The sequence below is a fragment of the Saccostrea echinata genome, unplaced genomic scaffold (genome assembly GCF_033153115.1).
Source record: "Saccostrea echinata isolate AGI-Se365-2 ecotype Australia unplaced genomic scaffold, CSIRO_AGI_Sech_v1 ptg000020l, whole genome shotgun sequence".
NCBI lineage: Eukaryota > Metazoa > Mollusca > Bivalvia > Ostreida > Ostreidae > Saccostrea > Saccostrea echinata.
In genome coordinates, this window is record NW_026889769.1 from 8105827 (window position 1) to 8126204 (window position 20378).

General features: G+C 37.4%; 1 protein-coding gene across 1 annotated transcript in view; it reads left to right on the plus strand.

Annotated features, from left to right (window-relative positions):
- The first annotated feature begins 979 nt into the window (after window positions 1–979).
- LOC133189870 (uncharacterized) overlaps window positions 980–20378 on the plus strand; it is a 71076-nt gene continuing 51677 nt past the window's right edge. Inside the window, exons 1-8 of the mRNA XM_061325265.1 lie at window positions 980–1004; window positions 1199–1352; window positions 1519–1661; window positions 1844–1918; window positions 3695–3865; window positions 4203–4352; window positions 6265–6387; window positions 15813–15987. Coding sequence (XP_061181249.1) covers window positions 980–1004; window positions 1199–1352; window positions 1519–1661; window positions 1844–1918; window positions 3695–3865; window positions 4203–4352; window positions 6265–6387; window positions 15813–15987 — 1016 coding nt within the window. The remainder of the gene's footprint in view (window positions 1005–1198; window positions 1353–1518; window positions 1662–1843; window positions 1919–3694; window positions 3866–4202; window positions 4353–6264; window positions 6388–15812; window positions 15988–20378) is intronic.

Genomic DNA, 20378 nt, shown 5'->3' on the forward strand with positions numbered 1-20378 from the left:
GATATAAAGCATAAACAATTTAGCATTCTAGCCCCTTATGGCCCCTATTTATGTAACATATGACGTAAAAATCATATCATATAGTTGTAGTTTGTTAAGATGAACATTTTTGCTTCAGTAATTTATATCAAAATATTGATTGTTTAAGAGTTATCGATTAAAGACTTTTGGCCACCCTCGGCCCCTAATGTGATGAGTCAGCGCTTTTTTTCTTGATATCATGTTAAAGATCTTTTCATTCTGCACAAATATTGTTCAGTATGTTTTAACAAAATAATTATACTTTAAAAAATATGATAAAAAATGTCTCAAAAATTCACTCATAATTCGTGTCCTAAATTTCGACCCCTACCGAGCTTCCATACTAGGCACTTCCGGAAAATATCTAAACCCAGGTGCAAAATGGCAACATGTCCTCTATCATCACTGAAAATTTTAGCGCTCTACCTTAAGCCGTTTTTGAGTTCCATCACAGACAAGGAGGTCCTCTGAATTTTAATAAAAGGGTGATAACTTTCGACCAGAAGTAGATATCCCTTAACAGACTTGCCGGAATTAACTTCAGAAAATTTGAATAAAATCGAACGAGCCATCTCCGAGAAATCTTCTTCACAAATTTTGTAAAGAGAAAAAAGAATAATAATAATAAAGGTAAAAAAGAAACCTAAGAATAATAGAAGGGTCTTCCGCTGAAGACGGAAGACCCTAATAAAAAGGTCCACAATTACGGTAAAAAGATTGATATTTTGTTGCAAAACTTCAATGTTAAGTGCAACAATAATGCTGGATTCACCTTTCACACTCTTACCAGCTGTCTAGCATTTCAATCTGAATAATGTATACAGAGTCTAAGAGTTCATGCAATATAATCTTAAAATTATGTCAAAATATGTCAAACTTCTGCCATTATTGTTGAAGTTTGACCTTGGAATCATTAAACTTAATCCTTCATCTGGCAGCCATGCATATTTGTAGCAAAATGACATGGAAAGATAGATCAAGATGTATACTTTAAATTATGTCCACAATTAAATGAACACCTATCACTTTCTTTGACCTTAAACTTGTTTCTCCATCCAGCTAGCATCTCTCTGACAAGTGTTAGACTAAAAGGTCAGGTGTACTGCATGGAAAATGGACTTTTGAACAATATCATACAGGTTGATCAAGTTCATTTCCTGATATTTTTCATTGACAGGCCCAGGACTGGGGGGAGTCCGATTCCGTACTGGTAATGAAACAGAAAGATCAGGAGTAGTAGAGATTCTGTACCAAGGTTTCTGGGCACCTGTGTGTGGAAACTACTTCTATAACTCTACAGCCAGTATCCTCTGTAAAGAACTAGGATTTGGGTGAGTGAAAACATGAAGGAGAAAACAGTATATCCAAGATAAGAATTTGTGCACTAGTATTTCTTTTAGATAGCACTCAGTTCCTTTTATTTAATTTAAGAAATTTTTATATGGAGGTAAGAGAAATTGCCAAATATTAAATTATTTTTATATCTGTGTCTTTTAGAGGAGGAACAAAAATGACTTCAGTTTATGAGTACAGCACTAGGTCAATTGAATTGTCCTGTTCTTACACATCTAATCCTGGACTTGAAAATTGTAATGCCTACATGGTCTCCTACTGTAGCAATACTGCAAGGATCAACTGCTGTAAGTATCTTGTACAGTATTTGTATATCTATCTCTATTTAATTAAGAGAGAGAGAGAGAGCAGTTATTCAAAGAATAGAATGCTTTCTTTGTTTATACTGAGATTAATTGCAACATTGCAGAAAAATACATATATCCTGAGTAAGATATAATTTTACAGCTGTTTCTCATACCATTTTTAGATGATAGCAGCCCCTCTTGTACCTTTGATGATGCCTGGAATGATTGTGGCTATACCCTAGGAAATTGGAGGATTTGTAAGAAATTTTCTCAATAAAAAAAATAAGAATCATGTCCAACTGTTCAATGTAATTATTGTGTAAAAATAAATCTGTTCAAGTTGTTTATCCCATGGGTTCTCATAATTATTTAACAAATTTTGAGTTTGAAAAAGATTTTTAGCTCACCTGTGAGCTCAAGTGAGCTTTTCTGATCACATTTTATCTGTTGTCCGTCTGTCTTTCAATCTGTAAACTTTTCACATTTTTTTACTTCTTCTCAAGAACCACTGGGCCAATTTCAACCAAACTTGCCACAAAGCATTCTTGGGTGAAGGGAATTCAAACATGATCAAATGAAGGACTCTCAGAATCAGAAAATTTTATTTAAAGTCGGATTTTCAAACAAATAACATAAGCTTTATAGAGCTGTCTTTCAAGGGGAGATAATTAAATATTCCAATATTGAACATTGAGTTGCATCTTAAATATCTTAAGAACCACTGGGTCAAGAAAATTTAAAGTTATGTGAAACCTTCATTAAATAGTGTAGATTCAACTTTGTTGAAATCATGACCCCAAGGGTAGGGTGGGGCCAGTATAGGGGATCAAAATTTTACATAGAAATAAATAAGAAAAAAATCTTCCTTAGAGGAGCAAAGCCATAGTAAATCATATTGATGTGGAAGCATCCTCGGGTAGTGCAGATTGAAGTTTGTTCAAATCATGACGCCAACGGTAGGGAGGGGTCACAATTTTATAAGGAAAAGAACATCTTTCAAAATCTTCTTCTCAAGAACACCATATCCATGATTAGTCATATGTAAATATCTTCAGGTAAGATGGATTTAAGTTCAGATCATGACCCCCAAGGGTTATGGTGGGGATTTATCTTTCAAAATCCTCATCACAAGAACAGCAAAGCCATGATTAGTCATATGAATACTAAATACTGTAGATTCAAGTTTGTTCAAATCATAACACCTGTAGGGTGGGGTCACAACAGGGATCACAGTATAATGTAGGAATATATAACTGAATAAATGAACTGATGAAGAACAGCACATATTGACTCAGGTGAGCATTGTGGCCCAAGGCCTCTTGCTGCATGTTTTATGAATGATTTTTAGCTCACCTGAGCCAAAGGCTCAAGTGGCTTTTCTGATCAAAGAGTGTCCGGCATTGGTCTGTCATCTATAGTCTGTAAACTTTTCACATTTTTGACTTCTTCTCAAAAACCACTGGGCCAATTTCAACCAAACTTAAAACAAAGCATCCTTGGGTGAAGGGGATTTAAGTTTGTACACTGGAAGTGTCGTGCCCTCTTTCAAGGGGAGATACTTAAGAATTCATGAAAATTTGGTGGCATCTTTAAAAAATCTTATTCTTAAGAACCACTGGGCAAGAAAAGATGAATCTTATGTGAAAGCTTTATTACATACTCTAGATTCAAGTTAGGGGGTTGTAATTTGTCATAGTTTTACATAGGAATATTTAGGTGTAATGGTTAAGGGGCATTTGAGTAAAATGCATCGAAGACTTCATATAGTGGAATAACCTGACAACCCTTGGAATGAGCTTGCCAAACCAAAGGGTATATAAGGTAAAGCTTTGGGAAAGTCAGGCATTCAGAAGCTAACTGAAGAAGTTGGATGTTGAATCAGCAGTAAAGAAGTTAAAACTTATAAACACCAGTGGCAAGTATCCTAAGGAATTGATGTTTAGCTTCTTCTTAGCCAATGTGCTCAGGTGAGCAATGTGGCCCATGGGCCTCTTTTTTAAGATGCTCACTTCTAATTTTTATTTTTTAAACAGCTGGTTCAACGCTTAACCTCATGTATGGGTCCTCCAATGTAACTTCCCCCCAATTCGCCAGTCCAACAAACGGAAGTGTTCAATTCCAGTACATTATCTACAACCAGGCAAGCACATTCCTCAGGCTTCATTTGATGACGACAAACACAAGCCAGGTTACAGATTTTTCAGGTAGGAATATTGTATTTTTATACTGTTTTACAGGGAAAAAAAAAAAAGAAATATTCCTAATAAATCATGAGCATGCACAAACACGGAGTGAATTAATTGTTGTTTCTACATGTACATGTAGTTTGCTGGATTCAGATTTATACTGGAGTAATTAGAAATGAACACAGTGGTACATAGATGATGTTTGGTATCATCCTGTTGTTTGATATGTATATTGATAAGCAATTCACTTGTTGCTAATTATTGTAGTATTACATATGAGAAAATTAAAAAGACTGAATATGTTGGTCTACAAGTTATTCTTTTTTAAAGTTATTTTCATGTATTATTTTTACAGGCTCTATAGTGGACTTGTGGCTTACAAGATGTATAAATCTACCCCAGGAGGAGTCAGTGAGGCTTGTTTTTGAGGGGCTTTATGATTCCTATTCCTCTTCCTCAGTGTTAGCCCTGGATAATATCACCATATCAAAACAACCATGTCAAGGTATATTAAAATAAAATAGATGTGTTGATAGAATTCAAAAAAAGATGTCTTTATCACAAGGAGAAGGATTAATGAAATGCATAATTGGAGAGAATGCCCTAATCTTATTTGATATCTCACTTGAGTTTTATAGTCATCATTATCTCAACTTTATTTTTGAATCATCTCAAGAAATACTACAGATAATATTAACATAAGGATTTAGTTTGACAAAAAATTATTTCCTTTAGTTTAGTACATGTAATTGGAATTTCCTATTTTTATTTCCCCTTGTTGATCAACATTGCTGGCTTATTTATGAATTAGTTTATGTATACATTGTAGTATTTTGTAAATAAGCTTTAAGTTTTTCTCCAAAACACAGAGCTTTAAAGTGACAGTACGGCGCATCTCATCAAAAAACTGACTAGATAAAATTTTCCGAGAAGATTTGGAATTTTTTTACTACTCATAAATGTATAAACTTTCAGAAAATTACAACTTTTACAATTAAATAATTTGGATTATTTCATTAAAATTAATAGTTATTTATGGGACGTAAATATATACATCGCAACGTGTTCGGGGTTCCACATTCCATGCTATGCACGCATGCGTAGTTTTCATAAACAAAACAGCATTGTTAGAGAGGGAAGCCCGGTAGGCCTGCTACATTGACGAAGTTGACCAAAAATAAAAAGAAACTGAAAATAGAACTTGAAAAAGCAACTTTCCTGACTAAAATTTAGTTTGGGGATTAATATAATCGCTGGATAAGGAAGAAACGGGAACTCGGCGACACTCACGCAGGGCTCTCGAAGGTTCTATTCGACAGGTTTGTTGATACTTGTTATAATTTCTCATTTTTCCATCGCTTTCAAAGAAAAAAAAATAGTGTAAACTCAACATAAAAATACACCTTTGACTTATAAACATTGTTGCCATTTGAAATGCTAATTTTTTTAACAGTGCAGAAAAATATTTTGTTTGACATTTGCCGCGATAACGTATGATTTGGTGGTTTTTCCTTTCTCGGACCCCAATACACAAAACGTCAACATTTGTACTTTTAATTCTGTTAAATTCTCCTGAATGCAGACTAAAATCTTTACGATTATCATTTTAGATTATTTTATCAGAAAGTTATGATAATTTGTTTTTGAAAATTGCTTTTACCTAATATTCATTATAATTGTAAACTCTACAGTGTAGGCACGTGCCGTTTTAGAATTCACGTGGTACAAATAAACAGATCTAAGATTGCTCCAGTTCGTACGACCCTTGATTTTCCGGCAGATTCTAATTACATTAATTTTGTTTGAGTAAAGAATATTTTTGTTTCTCAAACTGCTTACATCAACTTTATACCTTATTTCTTAATGACATATTGGGTAAATTTGAATGAAAAAGCACACAATTTGCAGCCATACTGTCGCTTTAACTAACTAAGCTTACCATAGAGCATCCCTCATTAAAGGGAATTCAAGTCTATTCAAACAAAGGGACGTGTCCCCTTCAAATGCAGATGGTTAAAATTTAAAGGGCTTGTATTAAATCTTGTTAAGAACCATAAGTCAGAAATATAAAAACTAATATGACAGCTTCCCAATATTTGTGGATTCAAATATGTTATTATTCCCAAGGTGGGCCTTTAATAAAGTTGGGTGCAAGGATTTACAAAAGATTTTATTGAAAATGTCTCTTTAGCTGCTACAGAAACGCTAAGCTAAAGAGTCAAACTATTGTTCTTGCATCCATGTTTGCAGAGATTTGAATAGGAAAGTCATACATGCCCAAATTCTCCATTACAGAAGGATTCTTATGATGAGGGGAGGCAACTATCAGTGTCCAACAATTACTGAAGAGTCTGACAATAAAAGACTTAAAATAGCTTTATTAACTTGCACGTGTTCCTTTTTTTTATTTTTGAAAGGTTTCCCAGACCTGTCCTGTACATTTGATGACCCATCGTCCTGCCATTTTGAAGTTGATCACCATAAAAGTTTGATTCCTCCCTCATTCAGATGGAAGCTCTCCAAAAGCAATGACACTTCAGGTAATGCATACATGTAAACTGTACGACTTTACATGGAAGTCAAACATTTTTTACTCCATCTCTCGCCTACTGCTTTTATCAAAAATGTAAATCTACAGAATCCTTTTTTTGTAGCTTGGATAGACATTTTGTTTGAAAATAGTGACTGTTCACACACGTCTCTGTGATTACATTGGCTATAATAAAATTTGTTTACATCCCAAAAAAAAAAATGCAAAAGATAGTATTCTAGAATCTTAATGAAAACTTCCTTCATAAATGCAAAGAATGGGAATCAGCAGTTCATATAAACTTTAATTCTAGATGATAACCATCATCCAATGAGTAACTCTTTAATTAACTAAGGATGACTGATACCTGAAACATATAGAAATAATATTACATTACATAAATGATTAGTTATCTCCTCCCCCGGGGACAAGTTTTTTAGGCATTAATAAAACTTAAAAGGTCTGTATAAATCAAATATCAAATTACGGAATGTTTCATATCACAACTGTACTTCAGTCACTAGTAATTAAAGATCAATTGAACTGTCCAATAATCAGTTATTCTCTGCAGAATCCATGGAATCCTGTCTAGTATTGCGGCGTGGTCTTCCAGGCGTCAACAACTCTTTCTTTCCAGGTGCATTGTGCGGCTGAAGACGAGCCAGAGCGCGGGGTAAACGTGTGACCTTCGGTTTGTCTTCATGTTCTGTCGGAGGAGCGACTTCGTCCTTGTCCGTCAATAGTCGTCTTGGCGATAAACGCGACTTAGCGGTTGATTTTGGGGTCACGACTGCAGGTGAGACCTCTCCAGATGTAGCAGGTGAACCATGGTTAACAGGTGGTGGAACAGAAGGGCCATCCACCCTGGGAGTCACATGCGAAGGTTGTGGTGTGCTACATTTCAATGGAATTAGAGTCAATGTTTTCTGAGTCGAGGATGAACCATCTGTAACAGTCTTTTCTGAAGGCTGTGGCATTCTCGGCATCGTTTCAATCGCACTGGGTGAATTGCTGTTAAACGGGTGAATTTCCTCAGATGCTGGCGATTTCTTAGCGTAACCCTTCCTGTGCCATCTACACGTACCACATACTGGTGGTATTGGCGGACCTCAACAACAACTCCAGTGCGTTCCCATCTCCTTGGGTGGTTGCCCATTAAGTTTTGGATATACACATGGTCTCCAACCTGCAGTGGTGGTAGCTGATGGGTATGCTCATTCCATCTTTCATGCTCTCTTGAGTGGCGTTTGGCAAGAGCTAACTCTCTACTCGACATCAGTTCCTTCCATGTATCATGAGGCGAATATCTACCCATTACGATTGGTACGGCATCTCTGATCGGACGACCAAACAGGATCAAGGCTGGGGATGCCTTCGTCTCTGGATCAATGGAGTTCCTGTATATAAGTAAAGCCCTCTGAAACTTATCCACGTCTAAGGAACCATTGGCTGTGATGTTGTCCGCAAGCATACGTTTTACCATCTTTACTGCAACTTCAGCTCTGCAGTTGGCATGTGGATTTGCAACTGATGAGATTCTATGTCTGACTCCCCAGGCTTTCAGGAATTCCTGTGTCTTTCCAGCTGTATACTGAGGACCTCCATCTGATGTTAATTCCTCTGGGATACCAAATGTGACAAACGTCTCATGAAGGCGCTTCACCAGTCCATCCGCTCCAGACTCCGATCTGTATACCATGGGCCAGTTGGAGTACCTGTCCACAACGACAACATAATCCTTACTGTTGTAGGTGAAGTAGTCGCTGCAGATCTTCTGGAAAGGATATTCAGGAGGAACTATATCATTAGGTGGCTGCATGGGGTTTGACTTAGCCATCTGGTGACAATGTCCACACTGGTCCCTCGTCCTGGCAATATCCACCGTGATATCTGGCCAATACACCGAGTCCATGGCTCTGGCACGCATCGACGAGACTCCTTGGTGTGCTGCATGAAGTGCATTGAGTACTGGTTTACGTAAGGCAGGTGGAATGACTATACGCTGTCCCAAGAGAACCACACCATCAACAGAGCATAGACTGCCAGAAAAACGATGAAATGGGCGCAACTCCAGTGGCAAATCCCTATAATCCTCTGGGAACCCTTCTTCTATCTGCTGAAGCAGGCTAATATACGTAGGATCTGATGCTGTGGCTTCACGTACCATATCCCAAGTTACAACCATGATGTTGGCATTTAATGCAGTTGTAGCGGCAGCAACTGTGGAGGTATCATCAGCTTGATCTCGATCCTCAGTAGATAGGCCGAAACTGGTGGGTGTATCACGACAACTGGCAGAGCAACTGTCAAGGGACTTGTCTACTGTGGCATCACCAGGTAATACCAGTCGATCTGGGGGGCAAGCTGGATGTCTGGAAGCTGCATCCGGACCAAGGTTCTTCTTCCCAGGTACATGAACCACCGTAAACTTGTATCCAAGGGTCTTTTCTTTCAGGTTAAGGAGACGCCTGTTATCTATTTCAGTGAGTGATCGGTCGTTCAATATCTGGAGTAGTGGTTTATGGTCAGTGGCGACAATGAGATCTTCGCATCCGAGCACATAGTATCTTGTCTGGTGGAGTGCGTACACAACAGCCAAGGCTTCGCCTTCGATTGGAGCGTATCTACTTTCTGCTGGGTGGGTGAATCTACTGCCGACCAAACAAAGCTTCCATCCATCATTACAGCATGCTGGGGTCTTACTGGCACAGCTGCAATACTTCTGCATCATGAAGAAGCCAATACCATCAATGGACCAGTCTGTGGCTAGACAGGTCATGCGTGCTGGGTCAAACAGACGAACACCTTCCTTCATCTCCTGGATAATGACCTCTTTGGACTTTGTAAATAGTTCATCTAGCTCATCCGTCCAATGGAACGGTGTAGATGGTTTCAATAGAGCTCGGAACGGTTTCATCTGTTTAGTCATGGCAAACGCGTAGGCACCTTGGTTGAGCAATCCAAACCATGCTCTTGCACCGGTAATGTCGGATGGTGTGGGAAAGTTGCTGATTGCATCTAGGAACTTTGTGCTTGGTCGTATATTTGTAGGAGTAATTGTGAGTCCAGCAAAATCTACAATATCTTGAGCAAACTGGAACTTCTTCGGGTTGAGGGTAATACCATTCCGAGCACAGAGGTCTAACCATTCGCACGTCTGGAAGAATGCTGCTTTAACAGAATCTGCCCACATACAAGTGTCATCCACGCATTTGACCTTGTTCTTGAAGTCCGTAATGACAGCATCAAATCGTTGGTTGTAAGCATCTCCGCTGGCCATAAATCCCTGTGGAGCTACCTTGTATCTGTACCGTCCCCATGGTGTGATAAAAGTGGTAAAGTGACGGTCCTCCTCTCGAATAGGTACAGAGTGGTATCCATTCCAAGCGTCAGTAACGGTCTTCTTCATACCTTGAGGTACCCTGTCTGCTAGATGAAACGGACTCGGTACATGATGGGTCTGGCGTACGGAGTGACGGTTTTGTGGTTGAAGATCTACCGTCCTTCTGGGCGTACCATCAGCTTTACCTGTAACTACCATCCTGGAACACCATGTTGTAGGGGTATTCTGGCTAACTTTCTCCAAGACTCCAATCCTTACGTCTCTCTCCAGGTCAGCATAGACTTTATCCTGCCAATGGATGGGTACCAGTGCTGGCTTGTGAACAGCAACTGGTCTGGCATCAGGATCTATGTGAAGCTTTAGGGGCTCACAGTTCATCAGCGGTAAAGGTTGATGTTCACATACGTTAAAAGTTGTAGCACTGTAGTAATCAAGTAGCCATTCCTTTAATGCATCCACATTTTCTTCAGTAGCGTCCAAGCCTGGTGGTAGTGTTGTTGGTAGTGGAGGTGGATTAGGCTGACGTCTGGGACAGGAGCAGGTAGTCTCATCTTCTACAGAAGCAAAACTCTCTGATGTGTCTACGGGATGGTTTGGGAAGTCTGCATGAATTATTCCAAGAGAAACCAGTGCCTCCCTGCAGATGAAAGCTTTTTCCATGACATCAGATACATAACATAATATGCGTGTAGATTTGGAACCATCTCTGACCCTCACATCAACTGCAACCGCTCCAATAACCCCAAGGTTTTCTTTGATGGCACCTCGCATAACGAGCTTAACTGGAATTAGGTCCTTTCTGGTAATTCCCAGGTTGTTGGCTGTCTGCAATGGGATTATCGTACTCTGGCATCCGGTGTCAGCTACCATGGTCAGTTGTATCGTTTTGAGCCTTGTAACATCTTTGATGGGATGTCCAAATGACGCATGGTCCTCGGCCAAAGGTGTCATATTAACCAGTAGCATCGGATGAGGTTTGGACGGCCTAGCTATCCATTTTCCTTCAAAGATGTGATGTTCAAGACGTGCTGTATTCTGATATTGTTCTGATGTGGTACATAGCTGGTCGTAGACATAACCAACCTTGTCGTCAGCATCTTTCGTCGGTTCCTGTGATGGTCCCTGATTGCGGAGTTTCTGTCCTCGTCCCTGTGTACAAGCCCTTGACGATGAATCACGATGTCCCCAGGCACCACACGTTGAACACTTGCTGCATGACTTGGTATAATGACCCTTAACTTTACACTTGGCACATGTAGATGTCCAGGCCTCGCAACTTCTTTGTCTGGCTCAACGATCGTTTCTTTGTCCGTGGGCAGGTCCACCACATGCCCAGCACTTGCCTCCAGGTCCTTGTACTGATTTTTGGCTATGGGTCGTTGTCGACATCGCACCGGCTGAATCTCCAACTGCACTCCGTGTAACTTTGCCTTGTTCCTTCTGTGCTATGAAGGAAACAGTCTCTTCCAAGGTTCTGTCTGTCTTAGGATCACCAAGCAGGTCAGACAAAATTTCAGGGTCTGCAATTCCTCTAACCAGATTGTCCTTTATGATCTCATCACTGTAGTCGTAAATGTGGTTACACCCTTCCTCCTTGCATGTGGCCTTGTACTGACAGAGAGACGCCTGACCTCGGAGACTGGCTAAAAACGTTCTGATGCTGGTACCAGGTGCTTGTGTCATCTTACTGAGCTTAATGCGTTGTACCAATGTGCTCTCATCCTTCACAGCAAGCCGTTTAATGACATTCATCAGGTCTGCCTCTGGCATGTCTGTGATGTTACCTCGTTGGTCACGCATGACGTCGGTCCGAAGGTCTGAGTCACAGCAGTAGAACAGAGCAGTGGGTATGACGTTTTGGGCAATGGCCATACCCACCTTGTACATCTCCCATTGTCGAGTGAACGCTGACCACTGGTCTGGGTCACATCCAGCAGTTATGGTGGGTGGGTCCAACTTCAGTTTGGGAGCTGCGGCAGCTGCTGGCTGGGCCTGTGGCTGGTGAACAGTTCTATCGTGGATCTGGAGGGCTGCCGTCATCGCTGCGGCAAAAGCTGCATCCAGGTCCTGAGACTGCCACTCACATCCAAATACAGGGCACTCTAACGTTGGCATGTTGGGGAGTATAGATCGTCTTTTGTACCAAAATTGTCAAATTGTGTAGAACTGGTATCAGTCATAGATGATAACCATCATCCAATGAGTAACTCTTTAATTAACTAAGGATGACTGATACCTGAAACATATAGAAATAATATTACATTACATAAATGATTAGTTAAATTCAGCTCTACTTTTGTTTCAGTCATCGCAGAAATAAAACCTTTTTGGAGAAATACAATCTAGTTTTAGATCTGAATTGTCTAATGATATCATTTGCTCTATTTGGCAACGAAATGAGCAATGCTAATAGTTGCTTCCAGGCTATATAAAAAAAATTACTTTTCAAAAAGCTAAAGAGCCACTGAAAGCTGTGATGAACATGAAAAAACATTTCCTTGCATAATATATGAAAATTGTGTTTTTGTCTGCTTAAAGACATACAACACAGTGGGGGAGATAACTCTTGGGATTTCAATTAAACATTTAGCGGTAAATTTGACGTTAATTTTTAAGCATCAAAATGACGATCAATATGATCCCAATGTATTTAAAGAAAATGGGATTAGAGACTATGATTGTGGTTTCTTTATGAATATAAAATCCTATCATTGACTATTTGTGCATTTGCAAGAACCCCCTTCCCCTCCATAAAAAGGAAGAAATGGCAGATTATCCCTTAAATTTCTTTAATTTAAGTTTAGTTAATTCTTTATATTGCTTTTATGATTATACCAAAGCATTTTTTATCTGAAAGTGTTTATGCTACATTGCTTTTTTTCCCCTTAACAATTGTCCACATAACATTGAGATTACCGGCCTGTCTTAATATTATCATATTAGGCAAATAAATACGGCATTGTTTTTCTTTTCTGTAGAAAAAAAAAAATTAAAAAGTTTTAATAAGTGTATAGTTACCGTTTTCAGAAGGTTACTGATCAAAGAGAAACAGCTCTAAAAATGTAGGAGGTGCATGTTTTTCCTCTCCTTACTCGAGTTGTTCCTCCTGTTTTCCGAACAATTATATTTTTTTCATGAATACACAGATACATTTACAGTGAGTTCTAATGAACAAAAAACTGAAAGCTATAGTATGTACAAATTAAAGTAAGTATCAAAAGTGAAAAAGAATTATTTACTGAAATTAAATACAACGCATGCATTTCATTGAGGATATCTTTTACTGTAATCAGTTTCAGTTCGCATTTCCTCAAATAAAAACAAAACGATTGATACCATTGTAGATGATTTGGGCACATGAATAAATTTTAAACAGGTGATGGATTTACAGTTTGATACATTGAAGTTAATATGGATGAATATGTAATTTCCTTTTTTATTTTTTTTTTTTTTTTGTTTATTGAAACAACAGAAGGATACAGCATCTCTTCATCATCTCTTCTGACCCAGTACTTCTTTAAAAAAAATTGAAAGAATTTTTTTTTCTAAATATCCTATGAAAAATTTTGATCACCTATTGTAGCCACACCCTTCCCCTGAGGGACATGATCTGAATAAAACTGAATCTACACTTCATAATGAAGCTTTCACATCTTTTCTGACACAGTGGTTCTTGAGAAGATTTTTGAAAGATGTCACTAAAATTTCACTAATTTTTAACTACTTTCCTTGAAAGAGGGCATGTCCCCTCATTTGAACAAACTTGAATCCCCTTCATCCACGGATGCTTTGTGGCAAGTTTGGTTGAAATTGACCCAGTAGTTCTTGAGAAGAAGCTGAAAATGTGAATAACGCAAAAAATATTCCAAATAATCATTACTACTGAACAGAGAAACTAATACATGTATTCAATCTCCAAGTATATATTACAAGAAAAAAGAATTGGCTGATTTATCAGATATCTCAAGAATTACGGTATCTTTACATGTCATAGTGATGTACATCAATTCTGGACACAATTTTCTGACCAAAAAGTTTTCTCCCTACAGTATTGCGAGTAATGCTGTCTGTCTCCCTCCGTGCCTGTGTTTGTGTTTGTCAATCTCTTGTTCCTTTCTCAAGTAAATATTCGTCAACACAATGTATAAACGACAATATATGCCAACCTTGACTGTACATATTGTCACAGACGACAATATGTGCTGGTGCTTGACTGTACATTTTGTCGTCCATTATGCAGTAGGAAAATAAGGCTCGTCTCGGTACATATTGTCGCCAGTGACAATATGTACAAAACAACAATATGTACCGTCACAGGGTCCCACCCCTTTCATTTGAAATAATTAAGAACGTATATACCATTTACATCATTATGATAGGAGAGTTGTATATACAACAATGTTAATTCACATTAAAAAAAGTAAAATTTTATGCAAGTAGAATTCATATAGAGGTGTGAAAATGAGTTTGGACTAGCTACAAACTGGACATAAAATCCTTAGAAAATTAGTTTTAGTAAATATAAAAATTAAATACAATTTAAAAACAAAACATATTGGTAGTCAATATTTAATCTGCATACATGAATGAACGATTTGGTACTTCAGGGATTCAATATACCAATTATATCTGCAGACATAACCAGTGTAATTTTGATATTATCAAGCTCGTATGGCCAGCATTGCAAAGAAGGAAGGGGGGGGGGGGGTCTTAAAATTTCAGAGATTGCTTATCCATCTACATTTAAATGCAAATGTAAGGTTTTAAGTTTGTGATAAAATATAATGTAAATTACATTTTTAATGTAAAAGATGTTTTCCAGCTTGAAATTTTTATGTTATTTGTAGATTCATAGCATTGTTTTCATCCCAAGTCTGAAAGACGCTGACTTTGAGCAACGTAACTTAGGAGAGAGAGGGGGAGGGGGATTTTCTGCTATTCAAAACGTGTTGTTAAAAAAATACAAAAAATTATCAAGATTATTTTAACAACCAGTTACACGAAGAAAGTATTTTTTACAAAATTTAACGATAGGTTTTTGTCATAAAAAATATTTCATATAAAAAACACACATTTTTCAACACTTAGATGAACAATAGTGTTTCAGTTTAAATTCTTCAAATTTGTTTTTGTCAAAGTGTACCTCTACAAAATTACTTTGCCTGTATATTGGTTAAACAAATGAGTCACCGAATTCTGAGATCTAGGCTAAGCTGACATTTTTGAAAATGAAGGATTTTATAGTTAGTTAGTGGATAGTTCTTCTCATAAACAGCCAAATGGGGGTAACTTTCGGAACTTCCTGTCCAAATATGACTCAAATGATTTTGTCCAAAATGTGTATACACATAGTATAAGTAGTCATGTATAAAATATACAAAAATAGCAAAAATTAAACAACAGAAAATTTTGGGGGGTTGATGTGTTGTACATTCTTAAATGCAGTTCATATAAACTTTAATAATTACAGAATTTGTTAGAGGCTATATTTACATCGATCTTCTCAAAACATGCTAGCTCTTTTGAGGTCTGAATCTCCCTCTTTCATCACAATAGATTAACATGTATAGGTAATAAAAAAAATTATATATGTAAAGTCTTTGATTCATATTTACATTACAGTTGAATATTGCAGAACATTTAACATTGTACTTAATTTTAAAAAGTTCGCAATAAATTGCCTCCCCTTCAGTGAAGTTGATATATTATTATTTTTTATCAGTGTGTAATAGATGTCTAGGTAGATAATTTTAGAGCAAGTAAATACCTAAGTGGGTGTAAGATTTATATTGACCAGTCTTGTTTGAATGATGTTTCTAAGGAAGAGATGCTGCAGTGTTTTCAAACATGGTAACTTTTTTAGGGTATGCTTGTTGACATATCAAGAGAATATCATTAAACTTGCAGGTTCTTATTAGAACAAGTAATTGATTAACACAGAACACATCATGTTCTTTGTGGGGGAAAAAAAACTTGTGAAATGGTACTCAAGTGAGCATTAAGCCCAATAAGCCTCTGGTATTTTGGACCAAAATGTGAGGGGAGGAGCATCATTGTGGTAGAAAATAACAACATTTTATCAACTTTATCAGGTAGCTCAGTTGACAGTGGCTCCATTGGCAGTCAAAATGTGCGACTTGTTGGAGGAACGACCTCAAACCGTGGTCGTGTTGAGGTCTACCACTCTGGTGTATGGGGCACAGTGTGTGATGATGGATGGGACTCAATAGATGCAGGAGTTATCTGTGTGATGCTGGGATATCAAAGGTATGTAATTAAGATCAACTTAATGTTAGAAATAAGATGAGCATTTTATTGAGGCCTGGCTTAACTTTGGGATCTCTATAGGAATCACTTTACCATTCCATCTGACTATTTGTCTGTCGATCATCAAATTGTGATGCGATTACTCAGAATATTTTCAAATTTTGTACAGAAGCACTTTACCATTGGGGAAAGACACCTTTAGATTTTGTTGTCATATCACTGTTTTGTGTCTGAATGTATATCTATTGAAAACAAAAAGACATATAAAGCATGCACTCATGTACTATATATACTCGTCTATAAGGCAATTTTTTTTGGGGGGGGGGGGGGATAAAGGACAAGATAGGCTAAGACCCCCTTTTGGCCCCTGGTTTGGGGTTTCTTTTTAAATGATGCAACAGTTTATCGGCAAAAATCTGTTGTCACCCCTACCACAAAATGAGTACTGGTTCTAAGTTGTATGATACACAGAGGTCACAGGAAGGTCAGAAAATATGTCAATTTCCGAATTTTCCCATTTTTATGCAAATTTTCATCGATTTCACAGCACATTTTGTTTCAGAAATCATAAAGCACAAGCTTGCCTACCTGCCAAATTCATATATTTCATACACTAGTATCAGATCCATTTTATGTATAAAAATCTCAAATAGGCAAGCTTGTGCTCTATATTTCCTGAAGTGAAAAGTATCTCAAATTTGATGAAATTCCACCAGAATTGAGGAAATTTGGGAAAATGTCCTACTTCTGCACCCTCTTGTCGTCTCCATGTCAGCTTTGAATCAAGATTAGTGCTGGTTTTAAAACAAGCATCATTTTAAGTCCTTAACTACAAATTATCACAATTTTAAGTGTGTTCTGATTTTTACATCAAGGGGCCACATTCAGCCGTTACCATACCTTGTCCTTTTAGTCTGAAAGTGTTCAACTTATAAAAAAGTTGTATAAAATTAAGATTTTTCTTGAGAAGGAAATATACTAATTAACCAACGATCATCGCTAATAAAGGTTGGAGCTTAATCTACAGTCCCTGAAACGTTCTACTTTCCCATTTTTAGGTCACCTGAGTCACTCAGGTGACCTATTGCTATCCGTTTTTGTCCGTCGTCGTGCGATGTGCGTTAACATTTGAACATTTTTAGCTTCTTCTCTGAAACTGCTCAACCAATTTCAAGTAAATTTGGCATATAGCATCTATGGGTGAAGGGAAACAAAAATTGTGAATTTCATGGTCCCTGCCCCCCTGGGGCCTGAGGGGTGGGGCTAAAACCACCAAAATTAATGCAATCTTTAAAAATCTTCTTCTTTACTCCTGGACATTAAGCAGTCAAACTGTTGGCATCATTGTAATAAGCATTGAGTCCTCTACCAAAATTGTGAAATTCATGGCCCCAGGGTCAGGGGTTCTGGTGCTAGGGCGGGGCTATATAGATCACATAGTGAAAGTGCATTATTTCTTTGAAAATCTTCTTCTCTACTCCTGGGTATTAAATAAACTAACTAAGTATATAGTTATGATGAGTAAGAGTGACTCTTCCAAAATTGTGAAATTCATGGCCCCTGGGGCAAGGGTTCTGGTGTTAGGGCGGGGCTCTATTGATTATATAGTGAAAATGCATTAGTTCTTTGGAAATCATCTTCTCTGCTCCTGGATATTAAATAAACTAACTAAGAATATAGTAATGATGAGTAAGAGTGACTCTTCCAAAATTGTGAAATTCATGGCCCCAGGGGCAGGGGTTCTGGTGTTAGGGTGGGGCTCTATTGATTATATAGTGAAAATGCATTAATTCATTGAAAATCTTCTTCTCTGCTCCTGGATATTAAATAAACTAACTAAGTACATAGTTAGGATGAGCAAGAGTGCCTCTTCCAAAATTGTGAATTTCATGGCCCCTGGGTCAGGGGTTCTGGTGTTAGGGCGGGACTCTATTGATTATATAGTGAAAATGCATTAATCCTTTGAAAATCTTCTTCTCTGCTCCTGGGTATTAAATTCAGTAACTAAGTACATAGTTATGATGAGCAAGAGTACCTCTTTCAAAATTGTGAATTTCATGGCCCCTGGGTCAGGGGTTCTGGTGTTAGGGTGGGGCTCTATTGATTATATAGTGAAAATGCATTAATTCTTTGAAAATCTTCTTCTCTACTCCTGGGTATTATTGAAACACATTAAATACATAGTTATGATAATCAAGGATGCCTCTTTCAAAATTGTGAAATTCGTGGCCTCTGGATCAGGGGTTCTGGTGTTAGGGCGGGGCTCTATTGATTATAAAGTGAAAATGTTTCAATTCTTTAAAAATCTTTTTCTCTGCACCTGGGTATTATTTAAACAAACTAAGTGTTATGATAAGCAAGGATGCCTCTTCCAAAATTGTGAAATTCATGGCCCTGGGGACAGGAGTTCTGATGATAGGGTGGGGCTATATAGATCCTATAGTGAAGGTGAATTATTTCTTTGAAAATCTTCTTCTCTGCCCCTGGGTATTGCTTAAACAGACTAAAGTACATTGTTATGATACACAAGGATGCCTCTTCCAAAATTGTGAATTTTATGACCCCAGGTTTAAGGGTTCTGGTGGGGGGGGGGAGGGGGGGGGGGCTTCTATTGATTATAAAGTGAAAAAGCAAAATTTCTTTGAAAATATTCTTTTCTTCTTCTGGTTAAAAAAGCAAAGAAGCTAAGTGTATAGTTATGATGAGCAAGTGTGCTTCTTCCAGAGTAGTGAATTTCATGACCCCTGGGTCAGATGTGCTGGTGTGAGGGTGGGGCTCTTGATAATTTAGTGAAAATGCATTAATTCCATTAAATAATCCTGTTTGCTCCTTAGTGTTAAGCAGATAAACAAAGTGATGATGAGCAAACATATGGTCCCAGGGTCAGAAGCTCTGGTGTTTTGGGGGGGGGGGGGGGGGGGCTCTATTGATAATATAGTGAATCTGTAGTAAAAATGCATTATTTGTCTAAAAATCTTCTCCGCACCTGGGCATATCTGAGGCAAACAGAGTAAAAGTTTTTATAAGGAAGGGAATTTTTACCAGATTTTGGACCATTTGGTCAAGTGTTCTGGTCCTGGCCAGGACTCTATTAGTTTGTATTCTACTGAGAGGAGTTATTCCCCTTTGCCATTTACTTTTGATAATTTATCACTGTAAATAATGTACTTGAAAGGTAAATAGAACAAGAGAATTATGCAAAAACTTTTATTGTACAATACAAAAAGTACTTTCATAGTTTTAATGATCAGATAGACTTGTAAGTAGTAGATAAATAAAAATGAGACAAAAATAACTTGAATTATTAAATGTTCATCAAGGACCAAGAGAGGCCAATGTAAGAAATTTCAACAAAGGATTAAAATAGTACCGAAGCATTGATAATTTGTTAATATACTGTATGGTGATAGTGATAAATGGGGATCAGATTTATAGAACATAATTTATAAACTGTTATTGAATATTAAGACCAATTATTTTGTTGATCATGATCACCCTATTTTACTTGCTTTTTGGCAACAAAATTTCACCTTTCAGTTCATTTTATACTCTATGCATCCTTTAAATTGTTGTATCATACTCAGGTGACCGTTCAGGCCCTTGGGCCTCTTGTTCCGTTCGCTCACCGTTCGTTCAGCATGCGTTCACCGTTCGCTCTCCTTTCACAGTTTTGCATTCAGTGTTCACCGTGCGCTTGCATTCAGCGTTCACAAAGCATTCACCGTTCGCTCTTCGCTCGTTCACTTTGCGTTCACCTTGCGTTCAGCGTTCACTTATCGTTCAGTCTCTAGTGTCATTCGGAACTCCGAAGTGAAAGGACTTATCTTTTTTTTAAGGATTTACAGGTTTTGAATTTAATAAATAACATACCATGTTTAAAGAATCATTATTTCATGGTAAAAAAATTATCTACAATATTTATTTTTATTATTCTAACTTAGCTGTTACGTTATTTATAAAATTTATCCGGAAAATAAATGTTGTTATACGTACATGTACGTACCTATGTAGAATGATGCTGAAAAATTAAATTTAAATACCGGCAAAATACTGATACTTCAAGCACTGCAACATTTTGTTGTTATGTTAAAGACGACAAATCGTTAATGGATAGATAATAATCGAAGTTAATTAATTTACCAACTGCAGCAAAAATACGAAAATATTTATTTCTATCACATTTTTTTCAAATAATACAGACATACATGTTAGATCTTGTTCTGAGAATGATAAACAGTACTGCGGATATCCAATTAATTTAATATCTTTAGAGCGAATTAAATTGATAGTGTGGTTTAAAAAAAATATTTGTTTAAAATGTAATACATTAAAGAATTGTTTTCTACTTTACACATATAAAGTCTTTAATTTATAGAGAGAGAAATGCCTTT